At 37.8% G+C, this 24,321-nt stretch overlaps 1 protein-coding gene across 1 annotated transcript; it reads left to right on the top strand.

Annotated features, from left to right (window-relative positions):
- Positions 1-2,725: 2,725 nt before the first annotated feature.
- LOC149179172 (common plant regulatory factor 1-like) lies at positions 2,726-3,319 on the top strand. Its single transcript, XM_089423788.1, has 2 exons — positions 2,726-2,855; positions 2,951-3,319. Exons 1-2 carry the CDS (start codon positions 2,730-2,732, stop codon positions 3,194-3,196), a joined length of 372 nt encoding a protein of 123 aa, XP_089279914.1. The 5' UTR covers positions 2,726-2,729; the 3' UTR covers positions 3,197-3,319.
- Positions 3,320-24,321: the final 21,002 nt, after the last annotated feature.

The raw sequence follows: 24,321 nt of genomic DNA on the forward strand, positions 1-24,321 counted from the left end.
TTGAGATAAGAATGTTGTTAATAAATCACGGGTTTTAATGCAATAGAAAATGGGCAATATCCCCCCTCGAACACACACACACTCATTATTCAAATATCACTTCATTGAATTTTACTCTCTTCCTTGAAATATTTGAATAAATGATAGTCTCAAACCTTGAATGACTTAAATTGATTTGAACTTATGACCTATGGAATCCCTATCACAACATGCCTTTGACACATGGTGCCATTGATTGGCCTAACCCTTTACAATGCCAACGGTATCATACACAATGGCTTAGCAATACCACAACAATGACATATTGTATCACTATACATATTATATTTTTCCTTTTTTTAGGAGAGAAAAAACCAACTTTCTATTATAAGAGATGTTTACATATAACATGCATATCACATTCATATTCCCCATAACAACATACCCACCTACATATTCCCCATATCTATTCTACTAGCAAACCTCCTAGATTGTTATCACTTCCCGCCTAATAGCCAAAATATATACAAGTATTTATATTGTCCAAGTACACATAAAAGATCATCAAAACGTATTAGGGGAAATATCCATAGTGTATGGCCACTCTAGATATTACAATTGTGTTCCATTCACACAAAAAAATAAAATAATAAAACATATAGTAGAGATCCTTGTATAGTAGACGAGTATATCATTTGAATATTCCTCGATCCCTGTATAGTAGATGAGTATATCATTTGAATATTCCCTGATTCCTGGAAACTTTCATTGTAAAAGGAAGAGTAAAAAATTCCCCTAAATGTTTTGTTGAGTTCTTCTTTTGATAACCCATCAACAACTAAATTCTGCTCTCGATATAAATGAGAGAAGGAGAAGTCCTGAAATTCATCCATAATCGGTAATATTCTCTCCATCAAATTTATGAGCATGGTGGTATCGAAAGAAGATCGATTTTGAACCCAATCAATAACCACCTTTGAGTCTCCGAATACCATCAAAAAGGCTATGGAGAGCCATCTAGCATAGAACATAACCCCCATAGTGCAATGACCTCTGCATGGGTATTAGTGCCCACCTAATTGTTCCAGATAAAATGATAGTAATAACCCAGTTTAATAACATACAAACCCCGCTCCCACAATGATCATTGTAGGCCACCCCATCAAAGAAACCAACAAGTAACCTGTCCCAAATATTCAAGAGTTGAAGACGTCTCTCATACCTCTTTAATTTTGTCGGACCAAATTCATTGAAATATGTTGCAATTGATATGCAAGTCCTCTTGATGTCCATACAAGATTCCTCAAATATTCTAGCATTTATGTTGCACCAAATGCCCCAAAAAATAAATAAGGGAAGAGTGCACCAAGTCATATAACTAGAGAACCCTAGTCCTTAAGGCATACATCAATAGACTTGTTGTTCCAATCAACAAACAACTTTAAGATGTCCAACACTCCCATCCAGATGGAGATAGTGAATGGGCATTTTAAAAATAGGTGTTCCACATCCTCAGATGTCGAAACACGCGTGACACATCTCCCTGGCCCTTTGAACCCCCTCTTGCATAAATTATCCCACTTCAAGATCTTATTCCTCCACATCAACTAACCAAAACACTTAAGTTTGAGTGGACAGTTCCATTTCCATTTACATATTATAGTTTATTGCTTATAAGGGACAAACTAATAAATGTGGCATATTTATAAGGGGAAATCTATTTTTTTCACAGGTGGGAAAACCTATCATAACTCAGTGGTCAAACCAATAGTGAGGACAACCATCTCTAGCTGCTATCTGTGAGTGCAGGCTAGCTCATCACTGTTATTCAAGGAAAACCATGCCACCGATGGGTTATTCCTCGGCCTCGTCCACGCCTAGAGTGACGACCATGCCCTCTGTCACTGCTCATGATGTGGGCATAGTTACAAGAATGGGAGGAGTGGTGCTGAGCGGAAGGGAAAGCAACCAGAGAAGGAATGGCAGGGAAGTCAGGTTGCGATGGGGTAAAAAACCAAGAGAAGGAGCAAGGTGGTCCTCACAAACCGAGGTGATGGGATGCGTGGAGTAAATAGGCCGAATAAAAACCATGTAAAACTGAATACCCTCCATATGCTTAATATCGTCAATTCGCTAAGAGAATTGCCTCCTACTTACCCATATCCAAAGAAATAATATAAAATATATTATGATATAAATATTTTGATATTTATTATATATTAATGTATTTCAATATTTTCCATTTATTTAATTTATATAACTATATTAGTATTATATATTTAAAATTTTATAAAATTTTACTTTCGGAAATTATTTAAACAAAAATTCAATTAAAATTCGACATCAATTAAAAAAATACTAAAATTTTATAACACCAAATTGAATAAAATGAAAAACACACAAGAAGGTGAAATGATTCCACGGAAACGAGGCGTAAAAACCACGAAAAATAAATATTCAAAATTGAACTTAAAATTAACCCCGTATCAAGAAAGTAAGAATATTCAATTTTTTGATAGGAGAAGAAAAGTGATAATGTGGGCCTTCGCCGATCCCGTCGGTCATTGTTGACATGTGTCGCGCACATCTTTAGGACCACGGTTTGAAGAGACCGTATAACTAGAAGAGCACAACGATATGAATGACGTGGATGTTAATGTGAACAGCGTTCTGTAAGTTCCACTGGAGAAGAGGAAGGCAAACCACCGCGAGAGGTGGAAAGAAAGCTGCCAAGGACTTCCATGAAACAGATGGAATGCGAAGAGTTGTCTGCAAAAGTTGAGACACTGACTTCTGAGAACATGGCACTCAGAAATGAAATAAATCTTATAGCAGAGGAATCTGAAAAGCTTGCTTCTGAGAATGAATCACTAAAGGTAACATATCTTTCGTGGTAGCGTAGACAAGTCAGTGTGGTTTATTGGCCTTAGGATATGAAACTTTTTTGACATTGTTGGATTATGTGAAACAGGTAATGTTGAGGAATTTTCAAAGAAAGGATAGAGTAGGAGATTCAGAAAGAAATGGTCCTAGAGAGACACAGTCACAGTTTATGCAGCAAGGAGGCAATGGCTATCCTCAAGTTCTATCTAAAATAAGCAATTTGAGTTCTAGCCAAAGAGATGAGCAAAGGGAGAGTGAGATGAGCGATTCAACTGGTAAATGTCATGCCGTATTGGAAGCAAATGTTCGATCTGATAGAGTGGCTGCAGGTTAAAGAGAGATCCTAGTTTGTAGGTTATGTTAGATGACAGTTTGTGTATACCAAACCGTTTTGTTTGTTTTGAGCTATCCTCATATCTCTGTAACTGCTTCACATGAACTTTCTTCTAGAGTAGGATCTAATACCCAGGAAAAAGATAATAATGAATGGCTGCTTAGAAAGTACTTCATCCAGATATACGATGATGAGCGTTCTTCTGGTAAAGGAATTGGCCCACCTTGGATTTGAATTGGGTCCAGGCATGGGAATCATCAGGTTAATTGTAACTTGCTGACCCTAGCTTTTAACTTTAGGGTCATATAATTTATGCATTGCCCCCCAAAGTTGCTGTAATATAGAATTGGGTTTGAAGGATTCTTGTACGTAAACAAGCTCCCCGTTAAAGAGTACCATGTTCCATCTGTATTCCATATTCAATGACTAGTATTTTGGATGATGCTTCTGTTATTAGTTGATAAATTTTTCATTGCCTAGTATTTTTAAATTGTGTTGTAAGAAGAGTTTTTGAACCAGTTATTTTACTAAGATTAGCTGTGCATGGATTAAGCTGTTGGAATAACGAGGGCACTCACTCAGTACTGAATGTGATTATGTTTTGAATCAATGGCTTGCTTGTATATCGTAGTTAACATCGTGTTTCATGCATTATTTGTTTAAAGCACGCAGATGCAAATGTCAATCTAGGTAGATATGTTTGAGATCATCATGTATCACCAAGAATCTGCCTAACTGACATGTCTAGTATCTCATTGAATGTACTACAAATATGTCTTGTTCTCTTTTTAAGAACATTGTAGCAACAAGAACTTCATGACAAGAGTGGGGGTGTGTGCATGAGTACTGAACAATTAGCCATAGCATTAGATCAACATTAACAAATTCATCACTATAGCAGTAAATTCAGCACTAATTATGAGTAGCTTGACAACATAATTCAGAGAGTCTTTAGAGAATTCAACAACCATAACAGCAGTTAAAATACTCTTAAATTATCGCGCTGAGCATTTTACAACTTAGTATAACTGACATGTCTAGTATCTCGTTGAATGTACTAAAAAAATGTCTGGTTCTCTTTTTAAGAACATTGTAGCAACAAGAACTTCATGACAAGAGTGGGGGTGTGTGCATGAGTACTGAACAATTAGCCATAGCATTAGATCAACATTAACAAATTCATCACTATAGCAGTAAATTCAGCACTAATTATGAGTAGCTTGACAACATAATTCAGAGAGTCTTTAGAGAATTCAACAACCATAACAGCAGTTAAAATACTCTTAAATTATTGCGCTGAGCATTTTACAACTTAGTATGATGTGTAAAGCTGTTTGTCCGTGGCCAAAATAATATTTAATATTGACTCATAAAAAAATTAAATAATTGTATAAATAAAAATTTAGTGTCAGCTCATAAAAAACTTTAAATAATAATATAAATAAACAATTATAAATCTATTAACGCAACACAGTTCCATCATTATTATTCACATTAGCTAATGGTATAAATAAACAATTATAAATCTATTAACCCAACACAGTTCCATTATTATTCACATTACCTAAATTTCTGTTAGCTGCTCGCTTTGTGTTCTCTGTGCTCTGCACTTACAAGTAAATTCGCTACACTCGGTAGAAAAAAAACAAATATACGAACATGAAAAAACAACTGTAAAAGATCATTGAGTATGTAAATTAACAAAAGTGATTTTTATACATGCTGCTCCATGTAGAGTCAAGAGACTTCATAAATCTAAGACGATTGATTAAGGAATTGGCACTTAATCAGAAGCTCGATCATTTGAATTCTGAAATATAGTCACACTCAGACTTATGTATGTTAATTGTTCACAGTAACAAAAAGTAACGGAAAATGTCATTCAACACTACACTGGGTATGTAAATTGTTCACAGTAACAAAAAGTAACGGAAAAATGTCATTCAACACTACACTGGTTCCAAGGGAGAGGACCCTGCTGGGTTGGGTCTAACGGAGAGGACTCGGCTAGAATTAGTGAAAAAAAAATATGGATGAAACAAAATTATATATGGATGCAAAAATGGAATATCTACCTCAACGCATGTCTCACAAATAGCAAGGAGCTCAAAGCATGTCTCACAAATAGCAAGGAGCTAAAGGAGTTTGTAAAAAAAGAAAACATGGATGAAACAAAACTACACATGGATGCAAAAATGGAATATCTACTTCAATGCATGTCTCACAAATAGCAAGGAGCTAAAGGAGTTTGTTATGGAGAAGTTTCTTTAAAAGGTATGGGGAAAAGAGGAGTAAAAAGAAGCACTACATTGAGGAATTCAACCCTACTTGTAATCTACAACAAAAATAGTTCAATGGAGCTAGCATTTAGTGGAGGGCAAAGGTTCTTATTGCTCAATTAAGGACCAACTCACATCAATTTCCCTGTGACACAGGGCGGTGGAAAAGGCCTAAAGAAGCTTGGGAAGAATGAGTATGTATATTTTGCACGTCTGGAGCAGTGGAATTGGAAAAACATTTCATTTTGGAATGTGATGCATTCAAAGACATCATAGAAAATTATGAGAACATGTTCGCATAAGTTTCTTGGCATTATTTGTTTAGAGAAAATTGTTAGAAAGTTAGACCAACTCATCGTCAATTTAAATTGGGAAAAAAATTGAATTACAAAAAAATAAAAAATTAATAATCTCATAGACTATTTTTAATCACACATAAACCCTAAAATATCATTTCACTTCATTAAATTTAACACAACAAAAATTTGACACAATAAAAATGAAAGATAAAACAATAATCTAATTCTCCATTATACAAGAAAGATAAAACAATAATCTAATTCTCCATTATACAAGCGAAACTGTTATCGCTGTGGAAATATTCGCAGAATTCCTGTCAGAATTTCCAGGAAAATGAAGAGCGTTCTGTGTTATCTCTAATTATCGAATTCCCTCAGAAGTTTACACGTTCCTACTTATCGAATAGACCTTATGATTAAGAAACAAGTCACAAACTGACCTTATGATTATGAAACAAGTCACAAACTGAAAGTAATAACATTAGGGGTGATCGTATGTTTATGTTTAATAATTAAAAAAATTAACTGGAAAACCTTTTTGGAAATACGAAAACAACACTCCAAGGCTAATATAATAAATAAAAATAATTTTTGTTAATGTTTTTTCATTTTTACTTATATATAATTTTTTAATTTTTACGCCGTAAGGCGTTCCCTCTGAGAAAAACATCCCTAAAATGTGACGTGTGCGATCCTGAGCCATTGATTTTGTGTGTTAGATGATTGGGGTGTTTTCTGTCGTCCGTTTAATCTGTTTTTTTCATAGAAAAATAGTTTTTTTCCATGGTAATGGGCCAATGAAAGGCCAGGCCTCGCTTGCTCGCGATGAGACTCTTCTGCTGGCAATGAGACTCTTCGTAGAGACTGCCGGCTGACGATGAGACTCTTGGCAGAGACTCTTCATGTCTTTCTTCCAGCTCTGCAACAATAGCCAATAAAAGCATCCGGGATATCATCGCTCAAAAACTTCCCATTATTTTAGCAAATCAAGGTAACGCTATAGAGAACTCCTCGCAGCAGTAGAAGATCTTGTACTCAAATCTTGGATTGTCTCCTGTGCATGTTATCCTGAAAACATAATTGCAAGAACAGTGTTAGACGCGTCGGCCGTAGTAGCAGTCACAATTTGTATTTTAAGTTCAATCGCCTGATGGCTTGTTCAGGGCCCAATTATAGACGTGTTTCCTGGTGTCAAATCTCGGTTAAAATTCATCACAACAAACATGGAAGTCGTATTCATCCTGATAGGGTGGGCAATCATCGGCTGGAGATGTCTTACCTCTGTAGCGTACTATGGAAGATGGCAAAGCTGGAATCCAAATGAAAGATGGTATACCTATTTCCAGGTAGAGGACTTTTGGACGAGGTACATCATTGAGTTGTAGGAAGCAGCATCCAAGAAGCAGAAAAGTATTGTTGATGAAAAGGTAAATAAAACGATTGGCTCGGAAGGAATAGAAATACGTTTCTTATGGGCCTTTTTATGGGTTTTGTTGCGATGTGTGTATTGGCTGCAATCTTTTATGGTTTATACTAGTAAACTCTGTTGGTTTATGGCAGAGTTCGTGTTGGATAATAGGTGTATGCAGAAAATATCCTCAAAGTTTTTATCAAAGCCGGGTGAAACAGAGGACGGGGATTTTTCAGAATACAGGCCAATTTTGGAGAAAGTGGACCTTCTGTGGGGGGCTCCTTCGACCGTGTTTGTAACAAACCGAAATTCCATCAAGAAAGCAAAGGAACTTGTGAAAGAGGGCAACATGGATGGTATAGAATGCAATACCCTAATCTGGTTTTTGAGAAACTATAGAAATCAACAGGATGTGTGGGTATACGGAGTTTGGATCCTGCAAAATTACAAAATAAAGCGGGTTTGAAGTTCTTGTGGAAAAGAGATCCTGGCCCTGTATTAGATGTGGAAGAGCATTACATATACGTGAGCAAACTGTCATTGAAGCTAACAGCGGTTTCATTGGTCAATATAATCGTTCGGTTGTCACCTGATTGTGGGAGAAATGCTTTAAAAGCATACTCTGAAGCATGTGAACTGATGGATTTGGTGGAGGACTCAGATCCTGCAACCGATAGCTTGCTGAGTAAAGCGGCAGATAGTGTATTCAAAACATTACAGGAACAAACTGCAGAGAATGCTCTGGATACTACAAGTGTTGTATACATGGAAGATGCACCGGCTACAATCGATAATCTTGCAGAAGAAAGTAAAAGGAAAGTTACGGTTATTGAACATGGAGGAGACTCTCTGGATTGGAAGAAGGCAGGGGCAGGGAACGCCTTATACAGATTATGCAAGAACATTGATTGCAGTTCAACAGGGAATTTTATGGAAGTGGTCGATGAATTACAGAGTGCTTTAGCAGACATTGTCGGTGGTTTCATAGAGAGTGTGGGGAACGCGTTAGTGGATAACTGCACTAAATGGGCACAAGATTTCCAAGAAGGTAAAGTTGCTAAAAACAGTTTACATAGCCGGGAAAAATACGGCACTGTTGGAACGGCTGAGATCGTGTCTGAACCTGCACATTAGCCCAACAACAACACAGTCGTCAATGGTAAGACTTGCAGTGATTGTGCATTGAATGTTTAATCAATACACTGTCCATCTTCCCCACATGCTCTCAAATAGCCTAACTCTACCTATGCGGTAAGGGTTCGTCTTCCTCATTATCTGTACTAAAGATCCTCTGCATACATGCTAATGAATAATTTGTTGCTATTTTTTTGAACACATATCTAGCCTGTCCTTTGGCAGCAATTCTACATGCACCATTGAAAGAAGCTTCTGGATGTAGGGAATTGGTGATTTAACATATATTCATTATGTGAGTAATAAGGAGCGGGACATAGAGTTTTCCCAAAGAAGTTGAGGAAGATGAAGCCCTAGAAGAAATGCTTATCAAGGCATTCATGGGTTGGAGAAGCAGGTCAAAGATGGAAGCTTTAGCTACTTAGGGTGTTTAAAGTCCCATGAATGATTTATTGGATTGGGGATGTTGTAACATTTTCTGGGCAAAATAATACAGTTAAACTTTTTGAGCTTTTCCAGAAATCCACCAGCTTTATTCGGTGTTCTTATTCTCATAACAATTGGTATATGGCCCAAAGATTTTTTCACTGTATTCTTTGCATCATAGTCGAGCTGTAGTCAAGATATTGTACGGTTGCAATACTCAATGATGATCAATGGCATACCTTAGTGTGAGTACTATGACATGGGCATTATCACCTTTTGCTGCATCTATCACACAATGTTTTTAATTGCACCAACAAAAGTCATTGAATTGTAGTCATAACAATGCCAAGGCTCTGTAATGAATGTGAGGCATATATGTTCATAGCAATGAGATGGAATAGTGAATGGATGGGTAAGCAATGCTCTATTTGCACTTCGTTTTATGATTTTGATATTGTCGGTGGCAACAAGATTAAACTTCCTCATTGTTCATATCAAAGATCTCTTAGGAATGGTTTATTTGGGTTTCAAGTCTACTAGGTGTATATTGTGCATTGGTGAAGCTCACTCCCAGGGAACCACCCCCACGCAATTCCACTTTTGGTTTTTGTCATTCCACTTTTCGAATCTCAGCCAGCAGACCGAGAGAGCCAACAAGCAAATATCCAGGTGTTGAAAAATCCAAGCATGTCACCAAGAATCAAACATTAAGTGTGTGCCAAGAAAGAAGAAGTGCGCCCACGAAGAGAACTCATGAATATCAAATGCACAACGCATCCAATAAAGAGATGAACACATTTCCATATATACATTTTAAGAAATATTTTTGCGTTGGAACTTGGCAGGTTCATGCTTCTTCGTGAGACCAATATAAATGTACTGTTTCAACATCATTGGTGGCAGATTTATGCAACATATTTGATCGTTTAAGTTTAACAGATTTGCCTTTTCTTTTCCTACAAAGAAATTGCTCTTTATATGTGTTGTAGTTATTGGGATATTATTTAGGAACTAGCAGGCATGGAAATTTATATTTTTAAATCCCTAATTCTCCTCATCATTTGCAAATTGTTCATCTTCATCTATGCAAGAAGAGACTTAGCTTCAGAATGTTTGTAAGAAAGAAAATGCAAATTTTAGCAAATATGGAGCTAATAATAAATGCCCTGTGGTGTCATAACATTGTTTTCTTGGTTTCCTTTGAGCAATATCATTAGAGAGTCGTATATTCTTCAAATTGGTGAGGGACCTTCAGCCCAATGCATCAGTGGCGTCATGGGATTAGATGTTCCTCTTCCGATAGTGGCAGATTTATTCAACATATTTGATCGTTGAAGTTTAACATATTTGCCTTGCCATCACATTCATCTCCTCCAAATTCCTTTTCTTGATATTTTTCTGACTTTCAAAAATTGTCAAAAAAACATTAATTAATGTTATATGCTATTGCCTTACGTCGTTTCCATTGCAACATCTGGTGCAATTAAATTTATTAAATTGTAAAATGATGTATAATGATGATTGAATAATGTTACAAATTTAAGTTAACACTCAAATTTCCAAGGCCAAAACCCTCAAGAAGTGCCAAGTTGTGTTCATGACTGCACAGGATGAAAGACTCAGAATAACATCTGAAATTCTTAATAGTATGAAAATAATCAAACTACAAGCATGGGAAGAAAAATTTAAAGAGCTGATAGAAAATCTCCGAGCTGTGGAGTTCAAATGGTTGTCTTCAGCACAATTTAATAGAACATATGGTACCATACTCTACTGGATGTCACCCATCATTACTGCATCTATAGTTTTTGCCGGGTGTCCTATCATAGGGGATCCACCGTTAACTGCCACAACCATATTTACAGTGCTTGCAACATTCCGTGTGATACAAGATCTAGTGAGAATGCTACCTGAAGTTTTGGCTATATTAATTCAGGTTAAAGTCTCCTTAGATCGTTTTGGACAAGTTCTTACAATATGATGAGCTGAGACTAGATTTTGTTGTGAGGAAAGCACTTTCCGGATCCTAGTATACCATCGAAATTCATCAAGCCATACTCAGCTCGGATCCAGAATCTTCATTGACAAAGCCAACATTTGAAGGGAATAAATCTGCACATTAAAACTGGAGAAAAGGTAGCAATTTGTGGCTCAGTGGGATCAGGGAAATCTACTATGCTATATACAGTTCTTGGAGAAATCCCAAAAATTTCAGATGTAAGTTGAGCATTAACTACTCTTCTTGAGCAAAAGTAACCATTTCATAGTTCAACAAGATTGTAGATGCTGCTTTTTTGCTTTCTATATACATAAATTCTTCCATAAACTTTTTGATTGGACTACGTGCAGGTTGAAGTATATGGCAATGTTGCCTACGTGGCACAAACAACTTGGATTCAGAGTGGTACTGTCAGAGATAACATACTCTATGGGAAACCAATAGACAAAATTCAATACAAGAAGGCAATAAAAGCCTGTGCATTAGACAAGGATATAGAGAGTTTTGCTCATGGAGATATCACTTAGATTGGGGAGAGAGATTGAATATGAGTGGAGACAAAAACAAAGGATTCAGTTGGCTAGAGCAGTATATAACGATGTTGACATTTATCTATTGGATGATCCCTTCAATGCAGTCGATGCTCATACAACGTCAACTCTATCAAATAAGGAGGAGACATTACATAAGAGAGACTCAAAGACTTGCTAATATTGCTTGTCGTAGTATGAAAAATCTGGTTTACCTCTGTATCAGATCTGTAAAGATCTTAGAATGAGATCCAGACATATTAATGTGAAAATTTCTGTGCATATTAAATATAAAAGATTTGAGTTTTGGGTTATCAAAGCTATAGATTGTGAACTACATGGATCGCTTGATAGGATGGCTGGTTTGATTTGTATATCAGGATTGCTAGCTTCTTTGTGGTGGTAGTGTGAGATCAATTCGGAATTGCTACTCGTTTCATACTTCAAGAGGGAAATGAATTTCCCAATGATGGTGGTGATGAAGGAACCTAGCAAAAGCATAGAGAATAGCATAGTTGATTGGATAAAAAAATCAATTGTGTAAATACAAATAACACACCCTACAAAATGATGTCTTCTTGAATATTGATCAATATGAATGATTTTCCTTTCACAGTTCTTGTGTTTTGATTCTTTATGAATAGGAATTGATTCATTCAACTAAAATTGGTATTGTTGATTTTGATGGCACTTCTGTTCTCCAGCTTGATGATTGGGTGTTGTGCCGAATTTACAAGAAAAATGGTCATTCTCAAGGAGTACAAGGGGTAGAACGAGATGAATCACCAAGTGCAGATGAAGTGATGGCTTCTTTTCCTGATATTTATCAGCAAAACAAACTGCAACTGCCCAACATTGCCTCTTTCAGTGGGTTGTTGGAGAGTGACGATCCTTTCATAGATGGTTTTTTAAACGATGAAGCCATGGATGGCAATGGAAACAACAACAAACTACCTCAAGTCCAGTTCTCCAACCTCTCTCACAACAATTTCAGCAATAACAATGACAACAATAGCGATTTTTGTTATGAAGTTGTCCCAAAACAAGAAGAATTAGCAGTGGATAATGACAGCAAATTCAATTCTCTCAAGAGGACCCTCTCCTTAGCATATGGGCACGATGAAACCAAACTTGCAAAGAGATTCAACAACATGCAGAACAACTATAGCTACAACGTCAACATTAATGTTTTAGCCTTGCTTAATTCAATGCAACCCAATCAAACTTTCCAACAACAAAACTTCCTAAGCGCATTGCATCATAAGGAATATATCCTGGCAAGGATTTAGTTCATCACAATGTGACATGGTTTAAGGTCTTCATATTTCTAGGCAAATACATTAGAATGTTGTTTGAAAAGATTAACATGCCTCTCCTTAAAATTTTGTATATCGATATGGATACCCAGTTGTTGTTCGCGTGAATTCATTTGTTTAACTTCACCTTCAACTAGGCAATCTTTAAGGTATCTAAACAAGTTCAATGGATATGTATGACTACTTTTATTCCATTTCATAGGCACTTTAACCCCTGAATAGGGTTTTTGGCATGGCTTCCTCAATTCAAATTCATTATCATCGACCCTTGCTTTCAAAAATGCCCATTCACATTTCAATATTCTTCCACACACTATGCCTTAGGGCGTTTCCTTTGCAACATTAGATGCAAATGCTAGTTTAAACAAAAATTCAATTAAAATTCGACATCAATTAAAAAAATACTAAAATTTTATAACACCAAATTGAATAAAATGAAAAACACACAAGAAGGTGAAATGATTCCACGGAAACGAGGCGTAAAAACCACGAAAAATAAATATTCAAAATTGAACTTAAAATTAACCCCGTATCAAGAAAGTAAGAATATTCAATTTTTTGATAGGAGAAGAAAAGTGATAATGTGGGCCTTCGCCGATCCCGTCGGTCATTGTTGACATGTGTCGCGCACATCTTTAGGACCACGGTTTGAAGAGACCGTATAACTAGAAGAGCACAACGATATGAATGACGTGGATGTTAATGTGAACAGCGTTCTGTAAGTTCCACTGGAGAAGAGGAAGGCAAACCACCGCGAGAGGTGGAAAGAAAGCTGCCAAGGACGCCGGACAACCTTTGAAAAACGGAAACAAAAGGCCACAAAATGGTTAAATTCTCATCCGGAGAAGCCAGTGAGGAGTTTACGAGTCCGAAGAGAGTAAAATTGTCCGAATGTGAAGGATCCTCTGAGGTACCCAATATGGGAAACAACCTAAACTGCTCTGGAGAAGCAGCAGCAGTGGCAGCGGCGGCAGCAGCTGTGGGCAGCGGCAAGGCCCTTATTGCCACTATTGATCCTGACACATTTGAATGTAGTATATGTATGGAGCCCCTTTCCCCCCAATTTTCCAAGTAAGTTTTTATGAATACCCTTTTCAAAAATGATGCAGTAATAGTGGGCTGTTTATGCTCTATCCTTCTCTTCGTTGGTGTGATACAATCTTCCCTCTCTCTGTTAACATGTTTTGTAATTTCATTGAAACATGTTGTGGGTCATCTTTGACTTGTGAGTGGTTTGTATCCGATGTTGTATATCCGTATGTTAAGATTTCATTTCACATTATTCCTACCCTTTCCCCTCGCCTTAATAAAGCTATCAGTTCCATTAAATGTAGTAAACTACTGCATTTGGCTTCTAAAAAATTCAGAGCTGAAATTACACAGAGATCTCATACACAACTTACAGAAACCCTAAGGTCGTCTCTCCACTAGTAAGTAATTGAGGGCCATGCTTAATTCTCAAGCTGTATATAACTGCACTTATTTTGGACAACAGTCCGTTCAAGAATTCCATGAAACTGTTATAATTCAATTCAACTTAGTTCTGCTCAATTATAATGTAGCTTAAGACCCACTTTAAGGATTCTAGTGAAGTGCCATACGCGGCTACGTCTAATAAGATATCCCAAGATAGGGCTTTTAAAGAAGCTTCCAAGGTCTTAAAAGAAGAGACATAATATATTTGAATGTGCCCGAAGAACGGACGGTAAAGCTCCTTAACTACATTGTCATAACAAGCCAGTCTGCCTTTAACTTCTTCTCTTAACTAGACAGCGGTGTGAGGTCCTCAATCTAATTTATCAAAGTATATCAATCAGTATTAATTGAGCCTAATTTAATTTTTAAGGAAATAATAATTAAATGAACGGCTTCGATTTAATAGAGAGCCAAGAACTGCAAATTTGAAATGAAAATTATATTGACATCCTTAAGTTAAAATATTTATGGGTCCCCAAGCAACCAAATAAGAGCTGGTGAAATTGGCTCGTTAAGTGGCCCTCACTCTAATTTATCAGACTATTTCCATCAGTATCCAAGTAGACAAGGAAATAAGAATTAACTACGTGGCTTGGATTCAATAAAGAGTTACTAACTGCAATCTGAAATGAATATTATGTTAACATCCTTGAAATAAAATATTTGTGGGTCTCTGAGCAGCCAAATACAATATGGTGAAACTGGCATGTCACATGTCTATTGTTAAATTCTCTAAGCCCAGCAATCAGATTAATGTGCCAGTAAATATTTATACCCAGATTTTAATTTTACTGAAAACTCAGAAAATTTAAACCTGAAATCTATGAACAGTTAACACAGCTGAGCTTCTAACAATTTATGCACACCAAAAACAAAAATTCAAACACTCATTTTTGGCACAGCTATTTATCCTGGAAAACCCCATTGTGAGGAAAAACCAGCAAGGAGGGATTTTATTAGGTTTCATGAAAATATTACAGCAACAGTACCAGAGATATTACATCTTGTTAAAGTTCTCTGTAGTTTATTTCGCAATAATGGTTTGGAATTTTTTTTCTTACCTGTATGCAATGTTGAAATCCTTCTCTGGCCTGTTTACCTTTAGAAGTTTTGAATGACTACTCTAACAACCCATATCAGTGTGCATCCAGCGGAATCTGTCTTTATATTCTTCTGTTTTTCTTTTCTGCCCTTACACACTTTAATAGTGCATTCCTTGGCCCAGCTGCCTTTGCCTTTGAATTTCTTTGTTGAGATTACTTCCAATTGCTTTATAATTTCCTTTTGTGTTTTTTGCTTTGACACTAACCTGGGTCACCTGATTCTATATGACCTAAAAAGTCTGACTGTTCTTGATCTGGATTGGATCATAATATTGTTTGTCATCCATCTCGATGCATTTGGGGTGGAAAAAGTGGAGGAATCAACTCATGGGACCGTTTTTATTGTCAGGACCCAGTTTGGCAAAACAAGGTCTGAGACCTTCCGGGAGCATTTTGAGGCATCAAAGGACATTTTTTGGGGGGTAAAACTCTGCCGCTTCAGCGCAACACCATTTCATGCTATTTTACACTCAAAGATCTTTCCAACGGCGCAAGAAGCGCGTCAATCGGAGTCCATATGCAAAAGTTATGCCACTCAGAAGTTGACATTTCTGTTTTCACACCTATAATTTGGGAGGATGCTGCGTTAGCCCCCATTAATCATGAAAAAGGGGCTAGCCACGTGATTATGATGTAAAAGACTCTAGAAGAGCCTATATTGTAACTCTAGTTAAGAGTTGATGTAGTCAGACTTAACCACTAGTAGGCTATTGGGCTGTGTTATAACCGGGCCACTAGGAGGAAGAGACATTTTAATATTTCGAGAACATTTTGTTCCATAGTTGAGCAAAGGTAGCCAGGAGAGATACTAGGTAGAGCACACAGAGAGGATCTATGCACTGTATCATCCCACGGGCCACAAGCATTACTTCTTTGTACCTACAACCATATTTCGAGATAGAGAAATAGAGCGAAGTGGCCTCACATTCCAGCTGGGTTTTCTCTCGAAAGGGTTTCCCAGAGAGCATGTCTTGTGTGTGTGCTTATTTTTTTGTTCTCTACTTTTCTGCATAATTTCCATTCACATGCATGCACTAATTACAATTAAATATACAGATCTTAAAGTTTAATAAAATTGTAATAGTGTAGAATCTCATATTTTTAATATAATATTATCAAATCTGTTGTGATGAACTGTCCAGTGGAATATCCACGACAGTTTACAGATGATTTGGTATCAGAGTAGGTTTCTTTGGGTATTTGTGGATATTTGCAGGGGATATAGGTTGGCGGGGTTGAAAATCATAAAATCCTAATCATGGCTGACGAATCTGTAAACGAACCTTGTGATCTTGCAGAGGTGGGTTTTTGCTCGAACAACAAGTCGTGGATATAAACCGCAATGTAAACCTCCTCATGGTGCCCTAAGCAATAAGCTGGGAATATTTGGAGAAGATGGTGGTTCAAATGCAGAGGACAAATCATAAGGGGGATTGGGAGATCGGGAAGACACAGAGAACCAGCCGAAGAAAGAACCCTGAAAAGATCAACCCTTTCGAGTGTTGTTAATCAATCCCTATTCAAAATAGAAGCAAAAGTCGATATCAAGTTGTACCACGACAAGATTGATGCTTCGAAGTTGAACCACTCGTTGCAGCAATTGGAAGTTTATTTCAGCGTCCATCAGATCAAGGAAGGGCAAAAGATCTCATTCGTGCAACTGAAATTAAGGGCCATGCAATGATTTGGTGGGATAGCCACACAGAAACCCTGAGGTTGGAGGGAGAACCTCTAGTGAATAAGTGGGAGGATTTCAAATCCATCATGAAGTCAGTTTTACCCCATCGGGTACATGGAGGACTAGTGGATCTGTTGGCATTACCTCAGGCAAAAGCCGTGGCAAAGCGTGCAGAAGTACGCCATGAAATTCAGGAAGATGTCTATAATGTTGGGTATCTCTCCAAAGAACCTATATCTACTCAAGTATTTGGGGAGTCTGCATCTCCATTTGCGTGAACAAGTGATGCTGTTCAAGCCCAAATTGGTGGATGAGGCTTGTGTACAAGCACAATACTTGGAAAACGTAGGTTTGAAAATAACATAATTAAGTGGATCGAAGCAGAAGGAGCAATAGGAAGCTTCTGAGGAGGGGAAGAAGAAGCAAAAAGGGGGGAAAGCTATGTTGCAGGAAATGCCACTTTTAGTGGTGTACCAGTACTCGGGATGGCCTGAAATGCCGAAATGGGCTTGAAATGTTGTCGGCCGTACCGTACGACGTTTCGCGATTTTGAAACGTTGGACAGTATGGCCAACAAATTTTCGGTGGAGTTTTGGCTCAACAGACAAAGTTTTGGCAGCCAAAAAGAAATTAAACTTTTTTTTAAGCCTTTTTCGGCCATCTCAACTTGTGGAAAGAGGGCGTGGGCCCCATCTAACACCAAAACACACTAATAAACTAATTTTTATGTGGTTGTTAGCTAAATTTAACAAAAAAAATACAAATGGAATTCTCTAGAAGATGAGAAGAATAGAACTCTCTAGAAACCCTATGAGCCTCTTCTTTTCTTTAAAAAGGCACTTCATTCACTCATTTCTCACACATTGTTTTGCAAGAAGAGCTTCCTATAGCAACAACAAGGAGTTTATTTGTGTTTTGGAGCGTGGGCAGCAAGAGGAAGGGCGTGGGCAGCAAGAGGAAGAGCGTGGACAACAACTAGTTGGGTGAGTTTTCATTTCCTAATTTTGCATCATTCATGGCTTCTCAAAGTAGTGTTTCAAGTGCCCCTAAATTGGGTGAGTTTTTCATTTTGTATTATTGTAATTTTGCAGCAATCATGGCTTCTCAAAGTTGTGTTTCAAGTGCCCCTAAATCCACTCAAGCAAGCAAGCAACAAGAATATTATCCTCTATGGAAGTATGTTACCAAAGTGAAGCAGATGGGTTCTGGTGGTACATGGGAATGGAAGTGCAATTTGTGCAAAAATGAAAAGACCTTCAAGGGCTCTTACACAAGAGTGAAGGCTCACATTTTGCACATACCAAAAATGCAGATGTGAGGGTTAGATTCAAGAAAGAGATGATGATGCTTAAAGGTTGAAGGATCAAAGAAGCAAAATCAGCATGGGCACTACCAATCTTCGCATGTCTGATAGTGTTGAGCCAAGGATTGTTTAGGAAACAAGAAAGAGGAGGGCTCTAGAAGTAGAAGCAGAGTTATCAAAGCCATCAACTCCAATTCAAGACAACCAATTGGTGAAAATGCTTGATAGTTAAGGGAGAGAAGAAGCTGACTCAAGAGTGGTAAGGGCCATCTTTGCTTGTGGCATCCCCTTTAATGTGGTTCAATCCCCATATTGGCAGGATTTGGTGAGAGCGATTAACAAAGCTCCTCAAGGTTACAAGGGCCCAAACTATGAAAAAGTCGAAACAATTTTGTTAAAGAAAGAGAGACAACTTCTTGATGATGTTCTCAAACCAATTCGTAGCTCATGGGGTAGTACAGGGGTTTCATTGCTGATATTTTAATTTTTGCTATTGAACAATTAGGGTCAGAAAATGTGGTCCAAGTCATCACAGATAATGCACCTGTTTGTAAAGCTGCAGGCTTGATTGTTGAGAGTAGATACAATCACATATTTTGGACTCCTTACATTGTCCACAATTTGAATATGATTTTAGAAGAGATTGAGGCAAAAACATAATGGATTAAGGAGGTCACAGGGCAGGTTAGGGAGATTATAAAATTCATCACCAACCACCACCAATCTCAAGCAATATATTGAGAATACTCCAAATTGGAGTTGTTGAAAGTTGTTGAGACACGGTATGCCTCAAACTTCATCATGTTGCGTCGCCTTGTTGATGTTAAAAATGCATTAATGAGTATGGTGGTGGGTCCAACTTGGGCTGAGTGGAGATAGGCAAATTTAGAGAAGGGAAGTATGGTGAAGAGGGTGTTGGTTGATGAAGATTGGTGGAGCAAGATTGATTTCTTGCTCAAGTTCACATCACTTGCATTTGATCTTTTTCGAGTTGCAGACACAAAGAAACCTTTTTTAGGAGAGTTTTATGATGGCATGGATCCCTTGGTTGAAAAAACTGTGGAAATTATTGCACAGGAGGCTCCCACTCTTCTTTTTGTGGATTTTGATTTTGCTGAACAAGTGAGGTCCATTATTGTTACCAGGTGGAGTGGCTTCAACACTCCATTGCTGTTAAATTTGGCAACTAGGGCCAAACATCACTTTGGACAACTCTTATGAGGCAGCTGATATTTTTCTTGGATTCCTCTTTCCGAGAGGTGTAGGATTGATCTATAGATCATCCCATTCTGACATGTATAAATGAAGTTATGAATTTATTTTGATTATGGACAAATGATCAAGGTCGGCTAGCCATAAAATGAGCCTCGTCCAGCGTTCAACGTTGCATATAAATACAAGGTGCCTCCTCCTCATTTTGGGATCTCATCTCATTCATCTTTCTCTCTCACATCTTGATTGGGTACAGATTTTTGGGCCTCTCTCTCCACACGTGTGAAAGGAAGACCGTCTTTTCTAACTGCTGCATTGATCAGATTCGATCGAAATTTCAGGAGGTCGAAATTTCAAGAGACCGAAATTTGAGGAGGCCGAAATTTCAAGAGATCGAAATTTCAGGAGGTTGACTTTGACCAGCGTTGACATTGGTTTTGTGAGGGAGACTTCTGTTTGGGTAGGCCGCAGTTTTGGGCACAAAAACTGAGGCAGTTTGACCCCTGCATTGACTGCCCTAGTTTTGGTTGCTGCGTTGACTTTAGTTGACCAGGTTTAGTTCTGTGGAGGATTTGGCACCAGATGCTCAGGCAAAGTTGACAAAAGATACAGTTTTGTAGAAGAGGTCCAGAACTACAAGACATGGGTAGCATGACCTTTGGTAGATTGGATTGAAGGGACAACTTCCAGACAAAGCTAAATGGTACACCAGAGAGAAGGTGGAGGAAAAATTTCCTCACCTCATTCAGTAGAGAAGCTTTGGGGACCAAAAGCCCCCCAAAATAGGGAGGTGTGATCCGGATTGGATCATTATATTGTTTGTCATCCATCTTAATGCATTTGGAGTGGAAAAAGTGGAGGAATCAACTCACGAGACCGTTTTTACCGACAGGACCCAGTTTGGTAAAACAGGGTCTGAAACCTTTTCAGAAGCGTTTTGAGGCATCAAACGACGTTTTTTGGGGTAAACTTTGCTGCTCTTGTGCAACACCATTTCATGCAATTTTACACTCAGATGTTTCCAACGGCGCAAGAAGCGTGCCAATCGAATTCCGTATGCAAAAGTTATGCCACTTAGAAGTTGACCTTTCTGTTTTCACAACTATAGTTCAGGAGGATGCCGCGTCAACCCCCATTATTCATGAAAAAGGGGCTAGCCATGTTATTATGATGTAAAAGACACCAGAAGAATCTATATTGTAACTCTAGTTAAGAGTTGATGTAGTCTGACTTAACCACTAGTAGGCTATCAGGCTGTGTTATAGCCGGGCTACTAGGAGGAAGAGGCATTCCATTCTTTCGATAGCATTTTGTTCCATAGCTAAGCAAAGATAGCCAGGAGAGATAGGAGGTAGAGCACACGGAGAGGATTTGTGCACTGTAACAGCCCACGAGTCACAAGCATTACTTCTTTGTACCTACAACCATATTTCGAGACAGAGAAAGAGAGCGAAGCGGCCTCACCTTCCTGCTAGGTTTTCTCCCGAAGAGGTGTCTTAGAGAGCATATCTTGTTTCTTGTGTGTGTGCGCTTATTTTTCCGTTCTCTACTTTTTTGCATAATTTCCATTCTCATGCATGAACTAATTATACTTAAATATACAAATCTTAAAGTTTAATAAAACTGTAATAGTGTAGAATCTCAGATTTTTAATATAATATTATCAGATCTGTTGTGACGAATTGTCCAGTGGAATATCCACGTTAGTTTATGGATCAATTCTAGTTGCTGCCTTATTCCACATTCTGACTCTTACTGTCTTGCAACTTAGGTTGACTGTGAGCTGATGCCTTTCACCATGGTTTTGGTGGGTTAACTTGATTCTTTTTTGAACTGATCACTAGTCCAACCTTCATCCCAGGCCTGTTACTGTGTTGGCGTCTTCATTTGGGAAGTTGATATAGATCACCTTTTGCTTAATCATCTTGTCTCTAGGGTCCAGCTTTGTTGTCTACAGGATCCATAAGGTCTTGGGACAGATCATCTAAGACATAGACTTGCCTATTGGGATACTGTAACAAAACTTTCGTAATGGTTAAAGTACTGGTTCTACCTTCTTGGCAGTCCTGTAAGGGCAAAGGGAGTTGAGGAAATTCAACCCATGCAGTGTTGAGAACAAATGGGAATTTCTGCACAGGTTCATTGTGAATGTGTGAGTAGTTCAAGATATTTTAGAAAAGTATTTTTATTTTTCGAAAACAATCATATTTTGAAATTCACTACAATAAAAAAAGTGAAAGTCTTATATTTAGCAGTTGTCTCTAAAAGTGTATCTCATGCATGGCTTCAACTTGGACTAGTTTTCAAAATAGATTCCCCACTAAAATTATAGAGATAGATCAAGGTTTCATAGGCCCCTACAACAGGGAACTGATGTATTCGGTTTTTTCTTGCTGTTGCACCTCTCAAGAAGCCCGTAGAAGCTCAAGTTTGAGGTGATTTAAGTAACTTTGCATATCTATTTTTGTGGGTAGTGTGTGGAGGTTTCATTATAAGCTTTTTGAAGGAATGAAGAACTGATTTTGAGTAACTACCTGTCTATATATGAAATTAATTTATATGCTTTTGCTATTTAATTTCTAGCTATTCTGTGATTAATGCTATAGTTTGAAATTTAATTTTAGCATTAATTAAATTTAGCAATCTACTTGTTTGATTGAGGGCATAAGGGCATTAGTCACTCAGGGCTTGAAATTTTCACATGGAGGACATTAATAGTTTCACTTAAGTTGACAGTATTGTCTTCTTCATAGGATACGCTTATATGGCTTCTTCAATGCTTATGGTTCTCCAACGAGAAGCTTGCAAATGTGTGTAGTAGTGGGAAATTTGAAACAAGAAGATGCACAACCAAAAATTGCCAACCATAAATTAGTTGTCCATATTGACATTTTTTAGCTTATTCTTTTATATGCGAAGCGTGATTAACTAACATCCATGCAATTAGAAAAATATGATTTATTTTTCTAAATTTTCAATTAGAATACAAAACACGGAACTTGATGGTCCTTATTTCAAAACAATATGTTGATTTCTGGTAGCATTGGATGTGCTTTAAGTCTCAAATTTTGCAGGGAGGCTTAGACACATGCATTCTCCAATACCCAAAAATCGTTTTGGGAAATTCCACCTGGAGACAATTTTATTAAAATAATTAATTATTTTTAATGGGACCCTAAGTCTAAACTTAGGAAATTAAAATAATTAATGGGTATTAATCTAAACTGTGGGTGAAACTTCTAGAAGAAGGCGGAGATCAAGTCAATATGATCCTAGCCATTGATTAGGATCTAATATGGGCCGTTGATTGATCAACGAGAGGATTATAAGAGGAGGCTTGATGGGCACTTGGAGAACACACTAGAGGCAAATACTCAGTTACCCGAGTAAGATCGATTTTCTCACTAGTCGAAGTTTGGCAAGAGAAAATCGAATTAGAGGGAGAGTTGTAGGTGAGAAAGGAAGAGAGGGCATCAACATCTTTTGAGAGTGCAAGGCAAGAAGACACAGAGCAGGGAGAGACAACGCAGAAGCAGGTTGACGCAGAAAGAGGCAACGCAGAGGCAGGTTGACGTTGGGATTGCATGGGCAGCTTGACACTGGGCCAACGTGGGAAAATTGATGCAGAGGGACGCAGAAGGACTTAGAGGGAAGAGGAGTACTTCTCTTGGATCAGAGATTTGTCAGGAAGCGTCTGTAAATTTTCTCACTTTTGTTTTGCTGGTTGTAACTTGTACATGAGATTTTGCTGAAGAATAATAAAGAAACCCTTATCTGCTGCATTGATTTTCCCACATTGGGTTTTTCCGGGGACGATTGTCCAAAAATAACTGTCATTGTGATTGTATTTGTGCCAATATTTTTCTTTGCATTTACTTTCTGCAATATTTTAATTGTGAAGGCTGCAATAGAATTTATTTTGATATTTGCTGTAAGAACACTGTGAATAACTTATTTCTAAGTTAATAAGTAGAAGAAATAATATTAATCACTGTAGTTGGATTTCTATTTAGAAATTTTCACATGGTATCAGAGTTGAGGTAAAGCAAGAAGAAAGGAGCCGGAAGACTCAACATTGAAGGAAGAAAGGAATTCGAAATTCCTGCAAGGGCAGTAATTCGAATCCCCATGGGGTTTGCGCAGTTCAAGCCAGGAGGACTAGATTTTTCGTGGTAAAGCTCTCTCTGAGTGAGTCGATAGAGAGGTAAGATTTCCTGATCGAAATCTGAAATCTATCAACAACAAAAGGAAAAACACAGCAAAAGATTCAACGAAGGGGGGTTTCTCAGGTGGGACGCAATTTTTCCTGCAACAATTGCTGGGGCAGGGTAGCGTCAGAAATCAGTTAAAAATAGCACAAAGATGGATACTCAAAGTGTCTCAGAATTGTCTACCAGATTAGAAGAAGAATTTGCATGCCTAGAAAATTCAGCGTCAGCAGATGTTTGGTACATTGATAGCGGGGCTTCAACTCATATGACTGGAGTACGAGAACATTTCTTGAGCTATCAAGAAGAACAAATGGACTTCCAGATTACTATGGGAAACAAAACGAAATGTACTCCAGTAGGGAGAGGCACCATAGCATTTCATACGGAAGCAGGGACCAACATCTGAGCCACCAATGTTCTGCATGTGCCAGGATTAGGAATGAATCTGATTTCAGTGTCCTAGTTACAGGACAAGGGATATGATGTATACTTCATAGGAAAGAAAGTATACGTCAAGCATCCAAGCTGGAAGAAGAAGAGACAAATTGGGACTCGAAGCAACAAATTGTATAGGTTGCAGCTTGAGTCTCCAATGGCACTGATATGCAACAACTATAATGGTGAAAAGGAACAAAATGAATTATGGCATAGGCGAATGGGACACTTACACCATGGAGCACTGAGGATGCTCAGAGAGACTGTTATAGGAGTACCAACCCTTAGTAGTGAGCATGATGACTTATGTCGA

The sequence above is a fragment of the Pinus tabuliformis genome, chromosome 4_1 (genome assembly GCF_031772625.1).
Source record: "Pinus tabuliformis cultivar Carrire ecotype Pingquan chromosome 4_1, CPIR1, whole genome shotgun sequence".
Classification (NCBI taxonomy): Eukaryota; Viridiplantae; Streptophyta; class Pinopsida; order Pinales; family Pinaceae; genus Pinus; species Pinus tabuliformis.

Excerpts from the sequence above, each read along its gene's own strand:
- LOC149179172 (XM_089423788.1), top strand. The coding sequence starts at position 2,730 with ATGGAATGCGAAGAGTTGTCTGCAAAAGTTGAGACACTGACTTCTGAG. Across the intron at positions 2,856-2,950 it reads CTGAGAATGAATCACTAAAG|GTAATGTTGAGGAATTTTCA; the intron begins GTAACATATCTT and ends TATGTGAAACAG.